This window comes from Nannospalax galili, unplaced genomic scaffold, assembly GCF_000622305.1.
Source record: "Nannospalax galili isolate Female #2095 unplaced genomic scaffold, S.galili_v1.0 scaffold543, whole genome shotgun sequence".
NCBI lineage: Eukaryota > Metazoa > Chordata > Mammalia > Rodentia > Spalacidae > Nannospalax > Nannospalax galili.
Genome location: NW_008352270.1, coordinates 3,044,070 through 3,065,050, shown reverse-complemented (window position 1 = coordinate 3,065,050; position 20,981 = coordinate 3,044,070). Strand labels below are relative to the sequence as shown.

At 36.1% G+C, this 20,981-nt stretch overlaps 1 protein-coding gene across 3 annotated transcripts in view; it reads right to left on the bottom strand.

Annotated features, from left to right (window-relative positions):
• Akt3 (AKT serine/threonine kinase 3) overlaps positions 1-20,981 on the bottom strand; it is a 263,366-nt gene that overhangs the window by 91,189 nt on the left and 151,196 nt on the right. For all 3 annotated transcript variants that reach the window (XM_008849161.3, XM_017802236.2, XM_029554110.1), the window contains exons 4-6: positions 17,660-17,771; positions 16,315-16,459; positions 7,674-7,805 (exon numbers count right to left, since the gene is read on the bottom strand). In XM_008849161.3, coding sequence (XP_008847383.1) covers positions 7,674-7,805; positions 16,315-16,459; positions 17,660-17,771 — 389 coding nt within the window. The remainder of the gene's footprint in view (positions 1-7,673; positions 7,806-16,314; positions 16,460-17,659; positions 17,772-20,981) is intronic.

The window sequence follows — 20,981 nt, the reverse complement described above, 5'->3', positions numbered from 1 at the left end:
AAATACACTAAAAATGTATTTCTTAATTTTGTTCATAAATCTCATCTGGAATCAAAAGTGAACTAGGAGAGATTTTCTTCAACATGTGGAAAACTGGAAAAATGTTTCATATTTCATTCAAAAGTAAGACCATCTTAAAGAAGAAAGAAAAAAAGGCTGTTGCCAGGTGAAACTGTGCATGACTTTAATGCAAGCACTCCTGAAGCAGAGGGTCTCTGTGAGTTCCAGACCAGGCCAGCCTGGTCTACACAGTGAGTTCCAGGCCAGTTGCGGGGCTACAGGGAGAACCTGTCTCAAAAGGACAAAAACAAACAAACAAACAAACAAACAAACCCAGAAAAGGAAGATAATGGCTGAGAAACATCTCAATTCTATTCTTTGCTTCTGGCAAGATCCTACACAAATTCCTTGCTGGACCAGCTTAACAATGTCAGTAAATCAAAATCAGATTATAAAGAAAGAAATGTAGAGTAAAATATCAGGGTACTGAATTACATTTATTATTTTCACAGAAGCATTTAAGCTTAGTTAATACCTAAAAGAAAAATGAGAAACTGATTGATCAAAGTAGCTAAGATTCTAAGGCCATTTCAGGAGGGTATACCAACTTGGTATGAAACAGTAAAGTGAACTGGCAATGCAGTATTTAAAACCAGTCAAGCCACACATAAGCAAACCAGTGCAGTCTTACTTATTTTACAGGAATCAAGCTTAAGTATTCAAAAAATTTAAAAGTGACTGTCATATTATACTATTATTCCTAAATCAATAATAACATTTTAATATAAAATAAACCAGCAGCAGAAATGACACAGAACTTAATTTTTTTTATGTCCATTAGTACCTAGCATAATGGTTAGCATACAGAAGATATTTAATGTTTGTTGAACTGAACATCACAATAATAAATTCAAAGATTTCCTATAGGTGAGAGCTTATTCATGTATTCCTTCACCCATTATTACTTCAGTACCACAGCAACAGTATCTAGGTATAATTTACACCCTGGAGACAGGGCCTTGAACAAAACAAAAGTTCCTGTTCTCATGGAGTTTTCATTCTAATTAGCCAAACAGTAATCCATATTCATGGACAAGGCCACGAAGGGGCTATGTGACTAATGCACATTATACAACAAATATGAAGAACATAAAATACATAAGCATTAAGCAACAATATACACAAAACTAAATGCGTTCATTTCAAAAGTCCTTGCTGTGCACTTATGAAATGTTAATGGAATAAAGTTGTTTTATAAAAATGGTAAGATGTCTTTGTTCATAGACTTCATGGGCTAGTGAAGAAAATATATAAGTAACCAATATAGTGCACTAAGAAATATATGCAAGAAGATATTATTAATATAGCGTTACTAAGAAACGAACTTAAAAGAGTAGATAACATTTACTTGGTATAGATTAGGATGCTAAGTAACTGGAATCAACAAATTAGAGAAAAGACTAAAAACAGCTACTATCAAACCCATTTGGATCAGACAAAACAATCCAGTGCTTTAAAAAATATTTCTGTGGGTCTTTCATTGTATTTTGGTAAGATAGGCCCATCACATACAATATTTTCCTAAATCAGTAAATTTCATGGAAGAGGATGTTTTCCCCCTAAATTCTAGAATCTACTTAACCACATGGAAGGAGCCAAGCAAAGACGTACAGAGACAAAAACAAAGATAATATATTATTATATAATATATTATATATTATAATACATATATATTTGTTATATATAAGAGCAAATTGGAATACAATATACCTATCTTTACTGTATTAACATGTACTTTCTACCATCTTTTATAAATGACAAGATTAGAATTTTTCCCATTAATGCAAACTGTATTTCACATACTAATTAGTTTTTGCTATGAAGTACGGTATGCACAAGCAAAAAGTAAACACAGATGCCAATAATTTTTAATTACAGTTAAAAGCAACATGTCAAAACAGGAAGTTAAAAATAACAACAGAAAAACTTAGTGTCTGAAACAATGTGATGCTTATTTAAAAATTCGTTTGCTGATGGTAATTATAAGTGAAGACTTTTAGAAATGCTTAGATTTATGTTTTCATACAGATTTCCATATATTCAATCATAGAAAAATACTAACTAATGACTTTTAAAGTCTAATTTCTTTCTGAGAAAGAAGCTTTAGAGGAATGAGGGCAAGAGGCTCAACAGTCCTCCAATTTGTCACTCGTCCTCCAAGATACATGGTCTAAAATAGCACCTTCATGTGCTCACTCACTGTTTCCCCATAGGTTTTGTTTCTTGATTTGTTTGTTTTGACAGACACAAAGGTAGGAAAGGTGAGGAAAAGAGGACATCTAGGAAAAAAACCAGAGTTCACATCACTAATGGGGATCCCAAGGTGTAACTCTTTTGTTATTACGATGGCTTAATATGAGTAAACTGGAATCCACAGAACTTTGATTTCTTAAGCGCAGATGAAAAGCATATCATTCCATGTCTAGGTCCAATAGTAAAGGTCATTTCCACTTCATGAGACTGCTTCTTACCTTCGAACAACTCAGCACCTACTTAACTAGACATTTACTCTGTTCACATTACATTCTGTAGCTTGAGCACAAGTCTGCAGTGATTGACTCTGTCAGAAGCTAGCTGAAATCAGGATATATTATGTCTGGAAGTACTGCCTTCCTTCATCCTTCCAGAGCAATAAATGGGAACAAAGGAAAAGATGAAGTTGGTGGGAGACACAAGAGCAAGAGGGCAGAGAGCACATTTATTTTTCCTTAAAGCACAGTAACTGTCAGATCACTGTTTCTTTGTCCTCCGTCTCCAATCCATGTATCAGCAACCTGGGCCTGTTTGCTCACTTGCTTGCTTGACTTTTATGAGACATATCACACTTATCAAGCTCTAAATTATGCTTCTAATCTTCCTACTGTAAGTTTCGGCTTTGGACAAGATTCCAACATCTAGTATTTTTCCCACTCCATTTGTTGGACAGGTTACTCATTATTCCTTAATTTCTGTTCTGAAGATTTTTTTAAATGTTCTTAGAGAAAATGAAAACGTAATTGCTCTGTTAACTATGAACACTATACCCCCTACTCAAGCATTATATCTGATACTTTATCAGTGATGCTCCTGTTACAAATATTATTTCAATGGAAAGGGTCATGACCTCATTGGATTAAGATCCAATCACTCACCTCATTACTTCCTAAATGGAAAAATGTACTGCTGCTCTGCACTGGCCCTGATGATATGTATTCCTTTTCCGTCAGTTTTCTCAATCCCTAGTGTTGGGCCAGCATGAGTACAGGCCCTCCTAACTTCCTGAGAGTAGAGGTCCTCCTGACTCTAGCTTCCACCTCATAAGACAAGCAAGTACATGACAACCGCTCTCCAATCTCAGCAGAATCTTCTGAAGTTCCTTCCACCACGTCTGCTGTTAGGCCACTCTTCCAGTCTAAAGGTGGCATTTCACTTCCTAGGTTGCCTTCCATGCCTGCTATGAACAGTGATGTGAACAGAAATCCTTTCCTAGTTAAGCTATAGAACTGGGATGGAGGCCAAGCCCATCAGGATCTTCAAGATTAGGAGCTTCTCATCACATTGTCTGTATCTCAACCTCACTTCCTCACAGTTGGAAAATGTGATACTTCTTCCTTAGAAGAAAAATCATAAATAACATAATCCATTTGATCATTCTCGCCTAAAAAGCTGACCTTCTTATTTTAAGTCCCTCACAATCTCTGATGCTCCCTCTTTTCCAGGGTTGCCTTCCTCAGTCTCTTCCTCAGTCTCTCTTGTTGTTTCCTTTCCTCTGAATTCTTGTAGTAGAAGTCTATTCAGCATTCAGACCTCTGACCATGTCTCTTTGCTTATTCAGTCTTTGGCTCCAAATACAATTTACGTGCTACTAGACGTCCAAATTTACACCTTAAACATAGATGCATTTCCTAAACTCAAGTGCCTATTTAATATGAATTTCCAATGAATTACTGAAGCTTGGGTATCTAACAGAAACACCAACTTTGATATATCTAAAACCTAATTTCTAGTCTCCCACCATCTCCACAGAGAGAACAGCAGCAGCGTCCTCACATTTGCTCTGGTCAAAATTTAGTCATGGTCTTCGAGTTCTTTATTCTCTCATAACCCACATTCGATCTGTCCAGCAACTCTGCTGGCTCTTCATCAACATGCACCTGGTCTGATTATGTCTGATACCTCTACTACTACTACAGTGGTGCAAGTTGATGTCCTCAGTTATCTGGATTCCTTCAATTAACTCTTAGCAAGATCCCTACTTCTAAATCAGTTTATTCTCAATATGGCAGCCAAAGTGAGATTATGAAAATGAAAACCATATTATGTTATGGCACTGACTGAACAGATTTTATTCAGAGTAAAAACCTGTGTCTTTATGATAGCTACAAGTACCTAAACAATCCTACACCATTACTCCTCTGTACTAATAATGTTAGACTATTGGCTACTTCAAGAATATGTTAAGTATGCTCCTTCCTTAATGACAACTGACCCTGTTAAGAACATACTTTCTCTAAAATATCTCAAAGGCTTTCTTCCTAACCTGCTTCAAATGCTTTCAAAATTTTACTTTCTCAGTAAGGCCCTAAAGGATCATCCAATTTAAAAGCTTCAAAAGCCATAAAAAATACTTATTGTTCCTTATTCCTCTGCTGGGATTTTGGACCAAATGATTTCTAAACACAGAAGTACAATAACATCATTAGAGATATAGTTATTGACTAGCTACTGAGCACTGACTAAAACTACCTCTATCTTTATGTCACCTCCTGTCTTAAGTAGATCTCCCTGTGCCTAATATCAATGACATTTGCTATTAAATTTAGATTAAGATGACCTTATTGGTTTAAGGCCCTTAATTATACTCATAAACATTTTTTCCCAAAGCATTAACATGTTTTAGAGATTAGGATGAGAACATGTTGTTTGGGAGCCACCATTTAGAAGACAACTAAGCCTCCAAATAACCTTTAGTTCCACATGTGAATACACTTGTCATACCCCAACAGCCTCCAAAGTCTTGACTCATTAGTCTCTACCAACTTTTAAGTTCAAAAATCTCAATTAAATACCATCACTTCAAAAGTCCTAAATATTATCTAAGCCAGGAATGGATAAAAATCTGAATATAATCCATCCTGGGACAAAATATCTCTATATGATCAATTCACTTAAAATAGAAAAAAGTTACCTTCTTCTAAAATACATTATCTAACATCAGTTAGGTAGTGCCACTCAGAAAGGGAGAGACTAAAAAGAATAAAATGGTTACTAATCTAAAGCATATCTGAAACCCAGTACGGGAAATACTGTTAGATTTCAGAATCTGAGACGAATACTCAGTAATTTGCATTCCGTTTCTTTAGACCAACAGTGGTTCCATAGGCCTCTGGGTCTGTGGTAGCTCAGTTAGTTTAGCCTCTGCAACATGCCTGTGGCCTCAAAGTTCTTTATTTTTAAGAGTGATGTGATGCTTCAAAATTGAAGTCTATCAGCTACACCATAGCTTTTACATAAGGAGGGATTTGTGTGCTTTATCTATTGATTCTAAAAGCCAAATACCACATGGTGTTTCCAACAGTATAAGCAAGTAAATATCATTCACAGCAGAGCCAAATGGGACTACTGAAGGGATGAAGGAAAGGTTCCTCTGCATCAATAAGCACAAGCACCTCAAAGACAAGGCTTTGTAAGTTGGGGTAAAATCATCGCTTTCTTACACTCCATTTATCACTCACCACCATTCCTTATTCCATTCTGTTTTACATTTGAACTGTGCCTTTCTTCTATAAGTAATTGTTTTTTTTGTTCCTAAAAGCTACTTCCCCCTCCTTCCTGATTCCACAATGACAGTCAACCTAAGTTAAATAAACTAATATGGACAGACTGACTATCAACTTGGGAGTTTCTTATTTTTACATGGAGTTCTTGTTTGAATACTTAATGAATCCCATCTCTGACCCTTTAAATACCCTTCTACATTTGCTAAACAAACAGAACTGCAAAAGTTGTGACACAATTTGGTTTCCAATACTTTGCTGGCAGGTCCTGGCTCTCAATTCTCAAGTTTTAATATTAACTGTTTAGCCTTGATGTTTAAAACTTTCCTAAAGCTGTAAAACAGTGTGGGGGTGCTCTTTTCTTTCAAAACTCAGTGATTCAGTAGACCTTTTCAGTCTGAAGACAATTTCAGTTCTCGCAAATTTTATCTCTTCTCTACATTTTTGGATTTTGTTTTTCAGGGTCTCCTTGTACCCCTAGCTGGCTTGGAACTCACAATATAGACCAGGCTGGCCTCAACTGCCTGCGTCTGCATCTGAGTGCTGGGATTAAAGGAGTGCACCACCACACAGAGCTCTTTCAGTATATTTTTATTTTATACTTACAATACCTTTTATCTCTCTGCAAAATACTATTCCATGCTTGGCAACTTCTGTTCTGCCCCTGTTCTTACAAGGATCAACTCTTTCTTTTCTTTCTCGTGTTTATTTTATGCTCTTCAGATTTTTTTAAATCAATGAACATAATTTCATGAAGTATAGGAAACAATACATTCAACATGAGAAACTTGTAAATATTTGAAAGTTTAAGTAATAAATTAAATATAACCATAATATTATGTATCATTTGTTGAATTAAGACATAAATCATGGACTAATTCCTAAAATATGACATTTGTCTACTGGAGGGAAGTGGGATTCAATGAAAAACACTAAACAGAGAACTGAAATAATGAAACGTCTATTTATAAAGGTCTAAGTGAATAAAGTTAGGGGCTGAGGCTTAAAGTTGCCTGAAGAGTATTTTAAAATCTAGTCAAGATGCTTTCCCATCTAACAAAGTGTAAGCTCTATAGGTTATGAACAAAACTATTTACACTATTCTAATCTTTTTAAAAAGAAATTTGGAACACTGGAGGTATTATACTCTGGATCTAAAATGTCCCCAAAAGACCAAGTACTCAATCCTTAGCTGCCAACTAATGCACTTTTGAGAAGTGACTGAGTGCCCTGATCTCATCAATGGATTATTCCATTTATGATGGAAGGTGGTAGAAAGTGCAGGTGAGGCCTGACTGGATAAAGTAAGTCAATGGAAGTATGGCCTTGAAGGATATACCTTGTCCCTGGCCTCTGGTGTCCCTCCCTCCCTTCACCCCCCTCCTCCCTCTGTCCTGTCTGCCATGAGGTGAGCCATTATGGTCCACTGCATGCTCCCTGCCATGGGGTTCTGCTTCACTATCAGATGCAACAAAGCCAAGTGACAATGGCTTAAAACCACTACAACTGTGAATCAAAATAACCCTCCCTTCTCTTAAACTGTTTAATCTTTGGTATTCTGATACAGCAACAAAAAATTACCGCAGGGAAAAATACTAGAAAGTAACACTAGTGTAGTTAGTGATGTGGATCAGAAATATATAGTTAAAAATTCTTCCAAATATACAAACACAAATATTTCCTCAAGGGAATAAAAGAGCTTCATTAATTAATCCATAATTAATAAGTTTATTGCAAGTAGTGGTCTATAATCAATACCTTTGTCATTTAATGGAATCCCTACACTTTAGCATATACATAAATGAGCACAGATACATGGTCACACTGCAAACATGTAGACTCTTATCATTTATTTACCTTTGCAATAATGACTTCTTTCTTCAGAATCTTCATAGCATAATATTTACCACTTGCCTTCTCTCGAACCAAAATAACTTTCCCAAAAGTTCCTTTACCTAGTAGTTTCAAATAGTCAAAGTCATTCATTGTCTGAAAAATATAAGTTAGAAAATCACTATGAAATAGTTGGCACAATTTATTGCTAGCATGTGTATACACATATTTACAATATTCAATTAATATTGTTCTTACCAATTTCTAGATAATCTCAACTGATAAAGAAATAGACTGCCATCTGCTATCTCTTCAGCAATCCTGATGCTAAAAAGTTAACTTATGCAGCTCTCAGATTCTGGAGAAAATTATTTTGAACATACAATTTTTCCATCAGTCAAATTAAAAGTCAAGTGAAAGGGCATTTTTAAAAAGTAAAATGAAAAAAGAAAATTTAAAGGAGTTTTCAGGTTCTCAGGCTGTCATGGGTTTATTAGCAGCACTACCCTCAGACTAAGAGATAACCAAGAACAGGCACACAAACATTTCTTTTTTTAAAATATTTTATTTTATTATTTTTATTTTATGTGTATGAATGTATTGTCTGCATGTATGTTGAGTGCACTCATGTCGTGCAATGGCACGGAGGCCAGAAAAGAGCTTCAGATTCCCCTGGAACTGGAGTTAAGGACGGTTCATAGCTGCCATGTGGGTGCTGGGAATCGAACCCAGGTCCTCTTGCAAGAGCAGTCAGTGCTCTTAACAGCTGAGCCATCTCTCCAGCCCTCAAGCATTTCTTAACATGAGTAAGGAAACCACGTTTGAGGAACCAACTGAAGAAAAGAACAATAAAAACTGATAAACCTCCAGCCAGAATAATCAGGAAGATAAGGACATGAAGATACAATAAACCAAAACAAGAGATGAGAAAGGTAACATCACTACAGGACCCACAGAGATGAAAGGGCCCACAGGGAATAAACAACTTTATGCCAGCTAAAATTGACACTGAAATAAAAATGAGCAAATTCTCTTAAGTCTCAAACTACCAAAGCTCACTGGAGAAGTTGCAGACAACCTGAATAGATCTGCGTTTATAAGAAAAACTGAATTCGTAAATAAAAATTAATAGTCTCAGATGATTTTTTTATTAAGTAAAAAATAGTACCTATCCTACACAAATTATTCCTGAAAACTGAACAGAAAAATATCTCCCAATTCACTCTATGAGGCCAGCATCATTATGATATTAAAACAAGATGCAGATGCTGAGAAAAAATCCAAACTACAGACCACTGTCTTTCATGTAGACATTTGTAAAAATTTTAAACATTTAAGGAGCACATACCTACATTCAATTTTAACATTGCTTACCTAAAATTTTGATAATTTTCTCCAAATGACAAATTAGAATGTCTTAACCATTCACTAACACATTTCAGTTCAATGGAAAAACTAAATGTCACAAAGACAAAAGGGAAACAACAAAATGTATTTATTAATTCAACTAAAAATCAAACATGTGGCTGCATACACATGGAATACAGCAGCAAACCTACTGTCATTGAGTTAATATAATGTTATATATATTTAATTTCACTAATCAATTTTAAAATTATCAGAGGATAATGACTAAACTCTCAGACTCCAAAGATGGCTGTCCTGTTCCCACCAAACAGTACAAGCAGTAGCATCCCCCCTTCCCTCATCTCTCCCCTCCCTCTCTCTTCCTCTCTCCCTCTCTTCTTCTTCTCACTCTCCTTCTCTCTAGCAGATCATAGTCTATGATCAAAGTGGTACTTGGCCAGTTCCATCCGTAAGCTAACTACTCATAACTATAGAGTCAGCTTTTCTTCTGCGTGTATCTCTCTTGGAGGAGAGGTTATGAACAGAAGACCTGGAAAATAAGATACCACACACAGAAAGATTGCACAGAAGCACCAAGATACCAGAGCTGAAAGTCAGCAACAAAACCCAAGACATAACAGAAAGGTTTCTTTGGGCTTTTCTATGCCAGTCCATGGACAACACAGACGTTTTCTTGAAAACCTATTCAAGAGCAGCAGAACTGTTCAGCCACCAACAAAGTCATGAGAAACAACACACTACTATTGTTTTAAGACAGTAAGTTTCTGGTACTCCCACAGCAAATAACTGAGAAAGTCTTAGGCTCAGGTCATTTTATTGTTGAACATTTCATGTGGCTAGTATCTTCATTTTTCATCTAAAAGCACTAAGAAATGATATTTACTATACCCTATTACTAAATTTCATTTTTATCCATAAGTCTTGGGGACAAAGACAAGAAAATCATTTATAAACTATTTTATGCCATTTTCAGGGGAAAAGCAACATGTAATTATAAAATATTAATACTTTAAGAGATACAATACTTAGGGACAATGAAACTTAAAAAATGAAACTCTTTACTGAATTTCACAGCTCTTGTCATTTTGTCAACCTTTAAAAAAAGGAACTTGTGAAAAGAAATTAGTATTAGTTGAAAAGCATTTTATATGATATCATCGGAAAGAAATTCCATATATATTTTGACAAAACCAGAAAATTAAGAGATCTTTTTATACCAAATGCTCATATTTAGAATGACATACATAGTAATTATCCAGTCTTTGCAAAATGAAATAGAAGCTATCACAACATGTTTTCTTTTTTTGATGCTATTAAAGTAAAAGATATAGTAAGACTTTGACTTTAAAAAATGGAAGCATGAAGCCAGACATAATGGTAGAACTATAATCTCGGAGGATTATACGAAGTTCAAAGCTAGCCTGGGCTACAAAGCCTATCTCCCAAAAGGGTTAAGAGTATGGTAGGTGAGGGCATAGACAATCTTCAGAAAAATTAATCCATCAAAAATGGCTATTTTAGCCAAGGATAACTATATGTATAGATAACAATATACACACATTCCTTTGAAACATCTTTTAGTCCATATAGAATGATATTTAAATCTGACTGCCAGACTTTGTCTCTTTTCTTCACTGCCCGATTCTTCCTTTTTCCAAGAGTCTTACCTAAACCCCAGGACAAATTGGTTAGCAATACTGCATCTGTCTGCTACATGTGAGAGGCAGCAATCTAGACCTCTCCCAACATAGCCATCATAACCATTCAGCATCTTCTTTATCCTATGGCCCACTTTCAAAAATAATGAATGAATGAATGAATGAATGAATGAATGAATGAATGAATGAATGAAAAAGAAAGAAAGAAAGAAAGAAAGAAAGAAAGAAAGAAAGAAAGAAAGAAAGAAAAGAAAAAGAAAGAAGAGAAAGAAAGAGAAAGAAAACCAATGTATCCTACAAATTCTGAAAGCTTTATTTTTAATGTGTTGAAGTTCAAATTTTAAAAACAATCTGAAGTACAATTCTTTTTCTGTTTGGTTTGGTTTCTTGGGCTTTCTTTTTCTTTTTTTTTTTTTTTTAAGGGGGTTCCTTGTAACTCCAGCTGGCCTGGAATTGACAGAGATCTGCCTGTCTCTGCATGCTGAGTGGTGAAATTAAAAGGTCGAAGTCACCATGCCTGGCTGTAATTCTTTTTATGATGACCGATACACATACAGGATATAGTTCCAGAGCTAGTCATACAGAAGTGACAGTAATATTGACTGTTTTTAACTAATTCATTAGAAACATTACACAGCAGTCAGTGATAAAAATGTTCTTTTTCTATATTTCTTGTCATCTAAAACTTTTAAATTATTGTATTCAAAATGATATCAAGAACAATGGAAATCATATAAGGGTAAGGCCTTGAGCACAAAATAAATTAAAACTATTTCTATCAGCTGAGCCTGTGGCAAAGACCTATAGTCCAGCTCCTTGGGAAGCTGAGGCAAGACTTAGCACAAGTTCAAGGCCAACCTAGGCCACCTAATGAGAACTTGCCTCAAAAAAGTTTAAAATATAAAAACTGACTGAAACTAAAGCTCAACTGGTTTAGCTAAATCTAGAGCATGTGTGAGGCCATAGGTTCAATATCCAATACTAAAAAAAAAAAAAGGTTGTATCAAGTTTTCATTTTAGAGACTCAGTTTTAATAAAGAATTCGGGGGAGGGGGGGCTCGAGAGATGGCTCAGCAGCTAAGAGCACTGGCTGCTCTTTCAGAGGAGCCAGGTTTGATTCCCAGCACCCACAAGGCAGCTAACAACTGTCCGTAACTCTAGGTTCCAGGGGATTCAACTCCCTCTTCTGACCTCCACAGGCATTATATGACATGGGTGCACCTACCTACATGCAAGTAATACATTCATTAAAAAATAAATAAATAAATATTTTTAAAATTCTTAATATGTAGGAAGATGTTGATGTTTAATTATCTTTATGTCACAAAGTAGGATACTAGCTAACTGTAATAGCTTATATTGATTTTATACTTACTACATATAAATATTTTATGCCCCCTCATTTCAAACCTTACTGTATGAGTTAGGTACATTATACCCATTTAGCAGATAAGGAAGTTAAAGGATGAGCTAGGAGTTCTACCCAGGCAGTAGGACTCTGAAGTCTTCACTTTCTACCACTATTTATAATATTAAAATTCTACTGACATATGAAACAAAGAAATATGTTGTTTGCTGAACTTATATAATGTATAAAAGACTTATGCACTTGAGTAAGATAATTAACTTATTCAAATATCAGATGACTCAATTATAAAATGAGGTATCAGTAGTATCCACCTGAGACGATTTGTGTGTGTGTGTGTGTGTGTGTGTGTGTGTGTGTGTGTGAGACAGACAGACAGACAGACAGACAGACAGAGACTGATTTCCTGTAGCCACAGCTGACCTGGAACTTGCTATGTAGACCAGACTGGCCTTGATCTGAGAGAGAGCCACCTGCCTCTGCTTCCCAAGGGTTGGGATTACATGTGCACACCACTACTCACAGCCTCACACCACTACTCACAGCCTCACACCACTACTCACAGCCTCAGACAAGTTTTAAATGGATAAAACAAGATAATAAATATAGAAGTACTGCTCAGAGCCTAACACAAAACAAGCACACAAAAATGCTTTCAAATGATAATTAGTGATAATGAATTATATCTATATCACTAATTATAGAGCAAAACATTTTATGTATTACACTTATAATCAGCTGTACAGAAAAAAAATTCTTCACGTATTTTTCTACAATTATTTCTTTGAAAATTGTGTCTCTCTTTATTTAGATATTTTTCTGATAAATTTACATAGTTTTTTCTAATATTCTCCCATCCACTGGATATAGCACTTCAAGTTAGGGTATTCCAAAGTCATGGTCTTCAACTCCTAGCTTAACAATATCTTACTGCTCTGTTAAGTATATTTCTAGGATTCCAGAAAATTAAACAGGGTAGAACTGGTACAGTGTGTTTTTTAATATAGTACTCTAGAATTCAAAGGACCAAATTAATTGGGACTTGATTTAAATTTATTAAGACAAATTTCAATTATAGACACCTGGATAAAGGGAGTTTATAATTTGAAAAAATGGATAAAAGCTAGATTATATATTTCTTTCTGAATGAGAAACAAAGCAATTTAAAATGACTTAAGAGATATTCAGATCAATAACCACAAAAAGAAGGTATGTCTGTTAAGAAAACAAAAACATTTACAGACATCAAGCACAGAACATTATTTAGTTAAAACAAAAACTTCAAGGAAGATAAGAATTAATCCTAGAGAGGTATTATCAGGGGAAATGGAGGAAATGGTGATATTTTAACTGGGGAGGGAAGAAGGAAGGGTATACAGGGGGAAAGAGAGCGGAGATAAATAAATAATGCTTAGGTGGTATGAAAGACCAGAGAAAAATGTATTTGTTCAAAAGCTTACTGAAAAATACACGCAATAGATATACATATATACTTATACACACATTTTTATATGTGTGTGTGTGTGTGTGTTCATGTGTTTAGCAGAAGGGTATATAGCAAGAAACATAGTGCCAAACAGGAGAAATCTCTGTTTGAGTTGTTGGTCAGGGTAGTCCAAGAGACTCCCAAAATAATACAGGCTATCGCCACCGCCCTTGATTGCCTCCCAGAACTTGAAGGTAAGACCCTATCCCTGAAGACAAGGCCCAAGGCTTGGAGCAATTGAGTTGGAACTGATCTGGAAGCCTCTTCTCCGAAGATTAGATTTCATAGTATCAGAAGATACTATGCAAGTTTCTAAGGGAGAAAAACAATCAATGGCACCATCCAGTTGTAAAGCCTAATAACCACAACAATGACTGGTACAGCAAAATATCGCTATTGGTACAGATCTTGGGGGTAATCAATAGCTAACTAATTGGATTTATGGCTGGCTCAATGAGAGGGCACTAAGTGGTACTGTAAACATAGCCAAACACATGATCGACAGGTCATAGATCCTACAGAAAAATCTACAACTGTCACATCCTTAAACAAATGTAATTTCTTACTACACACTAAATATGTTTCCTTATATTTACAGACAGTGTACCTCTCACCATTCATCAAAGAAGCTGCTTTTTGCAACAGATGGAAATTCCTACAGAGTTCGATAACTGGTCACACACAGAGAATAAGTGCCTGTAAGATGCTCAGCCCTAAATGACACAGCTACAATGTAAACTCTATACTTAAGGCTCAGGGAACATAGAGGAACAAGGAACAGAAAGAATATTAGTGCATCTCGCAACTCACGCCAGCAAAGCTTCCTCATGCAACAGATGATGACAAACACAGAAAGCCACAACTGGGCAAAATGTAAAGAATAAAAGATCACAGAGTACATGTCCCTGGATAAAACTCCCATATTAAATATTAATATTAAACTTCTCCCACATAGGGGGCTCAAGGACCATTGCAGAAAAGGGAATGGAAAGATTGTAAGAGCCAGGGGTGGTGGATAACCACAAAGAAACCATTATCCAGGAGGCTGGGCTTGATCATATGAACTTAAAGCAATGGTGACAGTAAGCTCAAGACCCATGCCAACTTTAATGAGGGAAAATCCCAGCAAAGAAGTGGGGAAGTGGGTAAGAAGCCCCAACCATAGCTGAGGAACTATTGGCAACTGATCACTGCTAAGTGAGGGAAAGCTGGTCTTTTTTAAGGGCATGATGCTAGGTAGGCTGACCAGGCTCCAGTGGATGAACTCACATGGAGAGACATTTGGGGACACAAATGTAACTTGATAGGCCTTAACATATATGAAAGAATGCAAATGAAACCTGGTGGGGTGGCTCTGGGGAGGGTGTACATAGGGGAAGGGTTAGGTCTAAATATGATCAAGATGTATTATATGAAATTCACAAAAATTCAATAAAGTTTTTGTGCTTTTTCTTTTTTGTCTTTTTGAGACAGGGTTTCCTTGTAGCCCCAGTTGTCCTGGAACTCACTATGTAGACCAGGCTGGACTCGAACTCACAAAGATCCACCTGCCTCTGCTTCCCAAGTGCTGGGATTAAAGGTGTGTACCACCACACTGGCCAAAAAAATTCAATTAAGTTTTTAAAAAGATAGTTAGTTCTGGTTAGCCAGGCGTGGTGGTGTACGCCTGTAGTCCCAGCACTTGGGAGGCAGAGGCAGGCAGATCTCTGTGAGTTCAAGGCCAGCCTGGTCTACATAGTGAGTTCCAGGACAGCTGGGGCTACAGGGAGACCCTGCTTCAAAGACAAAAAAAAAACAATAATAATAATTAGTTCTGTAAGTTCTAACTATATAATTTCATCAAGTTCACATAGCATGTGGAAGAGACAGAATTTGAACCTAGGCAGTCAACTCCAAAGGTATTTTAATCACTATACTAACACGAAATTTCAAGGTAGGGATATAGCTCAGCAGCAGAGCACTTGGATACTCATTAGTTCAAAATCTCAGCACTGCAAAGAAAGAAGAAAAAAACCCTCATTGATAATACTTTGTTTTTGTCACCTGAAAATTAATTTACAAAGTAAACAATATATATAGTATATATATACACACATATATATTATATATATATACACACACACATACACATATACAAAAAAATGACATATTGGTTTCTTTTCAACCCTATCATTAGACTAATTTTAAAATACCATTTTATATTTAAAGGGGCTGTTTTAATTTCTTATAACAGTCAAAAACATTGTAATTCCTATAAAACTAGGTATCAGTATGTCATGATATTATATTATTCTGGAGCACTGAAGAAAGGAGGTTTTTTGTTTGTTTGTTTTTTCCTACACTGGATCAGGAACAGTTGTTAAAAATTATTATTTCTAAAACTATTCAGTTTCCAAGTTATTTTAGTGAGGTTGAGGGCACTGGGCAAGAGGCACAGAGCCAGTTCTCCTCTGGTTTTTAGGTAAACACATGATAACAAAAGGAAAAAGACAAAAAGTCATTCAGGGAAGCATTTGATTTCCAAGTTTCTAAAGTGGAATTACAAAGGAGAGGAAATGTAAATTACAAAGTTGTGAAAGCACATGGATCACAACTACCTCACAGGCCCACCAACAGTCAGCGCTGTGGTGCTGCTCAGTTACTGGATTTAAGCACTAGTTACTTCAAGTTCACACAAATACACATATAATAAGAAAACCAGCTGGCATCATTCTCAGTAGGTTTTCAGCACATTTCTTCCAGACAAAAGTTGTACTTAAGGAGAATCAAGTTACCACTAGTTTGTACCTTTCTTTTATGATGGGTTGTAGAAGCATCCATCTCTTCCTCTCCTATATTATCAATCTGCGAAGTTGGGCTACAATTCATCCTCTCTTCCTCTTGCCTCTGCAATCTGTCTGCTACAGCTTGGATAGCTTCTGTCCATTCCTCCCTATAAAAATGAATACAATTTCTCACTAACAGAAGATGATAAATGATCTAAATGTTTTATAAATTGCAAGTTCCATGCAACAGCCTACCCTCTCTACCATCATCCAAAGGAGAATACTAAAAGTATTTTTGCTGCAAACCTTAAGTCAGGAGTAGCACTTGTGTGTGTACATGTGTGCATGTGTCTATACATGCACACACATTTGTGTCTGAAAGAATGTGTGTGTCACAGTGTACATGCGGAAGTCAGAGGAGAATTTTGTGAAGTCACTTCTCTCCTTTACGTGGGTTCCAAGGCTTGAAGTCAGGTTGCTATGCTTGTACAACAAGCACCTTTACCTACTGAGCCATTTCACAGCCCTTCTAACTGAAAATATTTTAATTTCACATTCATTCTTGAAAAATACTCTTGTTTTATAGCACTTCCTTGGTTTTAGCAATTTTGGGGCCTCATTCCATTATCTCCAATTATTATTTTATTCAATATGTTATTCTTTATCCATTTTTTCTATCGTTCTATCACTGTTGGTCTAACTGTTGTTCTTTTGGGGGGAAATATATTGTTTCTCATTCACTTTGGTATTTAACAATCTAATTGGACTAGAAATTTTCTTTATATTTTACATACTTGGGCTTTATAAAACTTCCGATCCTGTGGTTTGGTGTGTTTAGTATTTTAGGAAAAGTCCAGGCGTTATCAGTTCGAATTCTCTCTACCCCATTCTCTCACAGTGCCCATCGGGAGAGTTCCATGGCCTATCTCTAGACCTGCTGCATCACCTTTGCCTTATATTCTATTCCCACTTGTTTTTATTTTCTGTCCTTTCTCTGCATGCTTCATGTGAAGGTGGGTGCAAAATCTGATGGCAAATGAGAAGAATGGAAACGCGGGCCTGTAGGAACTGGAGAGGTGATCACTGTGTTGTGCTGCTACTTGTATCAGCCATGAGGACAGTCAGCCACGACAGTCAACCCTATTATTTCTAATATTTTGATCATAAAAGTCTCAGAATCCTTCTCAAAATAATACTCCAAGTAGCCACTTGTAATCAACAAAATGTAGGCAAGCAAGCTACTTGAAACCATTTGCTATCAGAATTCCAAATGGAATTTGGAATTGTATAAATTATAAAAGGGAACTTGTTTATAAAAATGTCTTCAATTCTTTTAAATCGTCTTTCACATAGTGAAAGGTTCTTACCTTTCCTCTGGAGTATCTACATGAAATGTTCTCTCTATGACAGTGGTCCACTGCAGACATCTGATGATAAATGTGTTTGGCTTTGGTCGTTCTGTTTTCATTAACTGGCATTCTGGAAATAAATTTAAGTATCATTTAAATATACAAGGATTTAAACCACTGAGTGAACAATTAAAAAAAAAAACCATATAGTGCTATTCTAAACAAAATGCACTGCATCTCATAGGCTTCCTGTCCACAGATTTCTGTTTAAGGTTATTTACAACCTGACCTTATTGGTATTTCTTTCCAGTTCATCACCACTCTGACCAGTCCGACCACATAGACTATTCAATTCTCCACAAACACATCTTGTTCTTTCCTATATTTTTATCTTTGCTCCAGCTGTTTCTGCTACCTGAAAAACCTATTTATTTTACGCCTATCCATTTGCAAGTTCCAACCATCAAAAAAGCAATACCAACCCTTTAAGGTCCAGGTGAAATTATACTCATTCAATGAACTTTTTAGAATCCTTTGCCCCAACCTGACCATTTTCTCCTCTATACCTTCGTAACCTATTACTATGCCCTTGTCTTTGAAACAATAAGGTGTTCATAGTTTTTAACATTCACAGCCACTAAAACTAGTCAGTCATGACAATATTAAATTCTGTCAGGTAATATCTAGGAAGACTTCCAAGAAAAGGAGCACAGTATAGTTGTTAAAGGTATGAATTCCAGAGCTCTACAACTCTCCAGCAGGGGAAGGGAAGCAGAAGCCACTTCTGAAAGGTAAACCAGTTAAGAGATGGACAAACCTACCACAGGACAAGATCAAGCACTCACAAGTCTCAAATCCACAAAAAGTGGGTTTGCTGAGACAGATACTACTCCAGGGAACGGGTCAGCAGTGAAGAGAAATCCCATGGTGTCACTCTTCATGACTAGAAGGACAGCATCAAGGCACCAACTTGAGAGAAAACCTATTGTTAAAATTTGAACTACTAGGGGATAGAGAGATGGCTCAGCAGTAAAGACTACCAGCTGCTCTTGCAGAGGACTCAATTCCCAGCACCCACATCAAGACTAACAATCATCTGTATCTCCAGTTCCAGGGGATTCAACGCCCTCTTCTGACCTCTTCAGGCACTGCACAATATGGGTGCCCTTACATACATGCAGGCAATGCATTCATATATATAACAATAAATTATTTTTAAAAATTTCATGACAGGAATTGATGAACAAAGGGTATGTAGGAAAGAACAAACAACAACCCACACAACCATAAAAATAACCAAAAAATTACAAGAATTAGTAAACATCTTTCAGTATTAAACTTGGAAGGTAAATAACCTGAACTCATCAAGAACGGACACAGATTGGCTAGCTGGATTGAAATTAAATCCAGCTATCTGCTGCTTTCAAGAACATCCCACAAGTAAAAGCATCAAAAGAGTTAAAGGATAAAAGACAACCTATCAAACAAATAGAAACTGAAAACTAAACTGGTGTAGCTACTCTGCCTGCTATCTTTAAAATGGACCACATTCCAGGTCACAAATCAAGTCTTTCCAAATACAAAAGAAGGGCTGGGCTCAGTGACAGAACGCGTACCTTGCATGCATTAAGCCCTAGGTTCATTCTGCTATACTGCACCCCCCAAAAGATAAAACCAAAAACAAAAGAAATAAAATGATTTATCTTATCAGATCATACTGGAATAAAACTGGAAACAGCAGGAGAAACTGCACAAATACATGCAGTGAACAAAACACTCTTAAATGACCAGTGAGTCGTTAATTAAATCTTCCTAGACTCAAAATTAAAATTAAACCTTAACTTCTCAGAACCCGTGTAATAAACCTAAGGCAATTCTAACTGGAAAATGTATGCCTATGAGTACCAATATTTCAAATTTTAAAAGCAGAAATATCTACAAATAAATAAATCAAGATCTTAAAAAAAGAACAATCCAATCCCAATAAATAATAGCAAGAAATAACTACTTGATATGGATCCATTCAAACTGTTTTCAACCCATTCAGCTGCACATATTATTTATGTAAATCTGCATATATTTTTCTTGATATAAGAGACTACAGTAGTTCATATCATTTGATCAAAAATAAGAAGGATGTTCTTGTATAATTCTCTTTATATCTAGATTAAGCCATTTTCTTAACATTTATTGGTCTTTAATACTTACTTGGGTTTATTTAAAACAAAGGAAGATCAGGGCAGAAATAAAAGAAATGGCATTTCTTAAGGTAGGAATTCAGAAACTAGTGTACCTGAATTAAGTTTTTTCCTATGGGGAAATGGGCAGTGGGCCCCAACCTTAGCAAAGAACTATTGGCAGCTGATTGCTGCTGGGTGAGGGAGATCTGATCTTCTTTAAGGGAGAGACTCTAGATAGGCTGACTAGACCTCAGTGGATGAACTTGCACTGAGGGACATCTGAGTACAGTAACGTGACTCACTAGCCTTAACATATATGACAGAATGCATGAAATCCAGTAGGTAGACTATAGGGAGGTGCAGATGGGGAGGTATTGCAATGATTAAGATATTTTCTATGAATTGCAAAAAAAAATTTAAAAAAGAAACAAAAATATGTTTTAAAAAATTATATATACAATGTTAGATACCACATCTTCTGAGGTTAGCCTATATCATAGAATTTGTATAGGGATTAATAATTACACACACGTAATGCTCAGCATAATATAAGATGCAAAATAATCTTTCAATAAGTCCTATTATTAGAGGAGGAAGTGAAGATAGCATTAAAAGATATGTGGTAGCAGACACCAAGAGAAAGCAAGGGTACAGCTGTTTACTGCCTATGAGGTTTTGAAGGAAACTAATTTACCCCCAATTGACCAATTTATCAGTACTTACCTGTTTTGCCTTTTGTCTGTCTTAGTTTCTTATCTATTGCTGTGATAAAATACCTGACAACTGAGAGAGGCTTTCTTTCAGCTCACAGTTCTAGGTTACAGTTCATCATGATGGGGAAGTCACAGTGACAGGAGCTTGAGAAAAATGGTCACACTGCATCAGCAGTCAAAAAGCAGGGATAAGAAGGGTGTGGTGGCAAAGCCTTTAATCCCAGCATTTGGGAGGCAGAGGCAGGTAGATCTCTGAGTTCAAGGCCAGGCTGGTCTATATAGTGAAGTCCTGTCTCAAAAAAAAAAAAAAAATAAGGACAACAACAAAAAGGGGATGAGGAGACAGGAATGCTAGTACTCAGCTCATTGTCTCCATTCACTATAGTCCAAGAGACCCTACCCAGGGAATCGTGCCATCCACAATGAACAGGTCTTCTCATCTCAAAG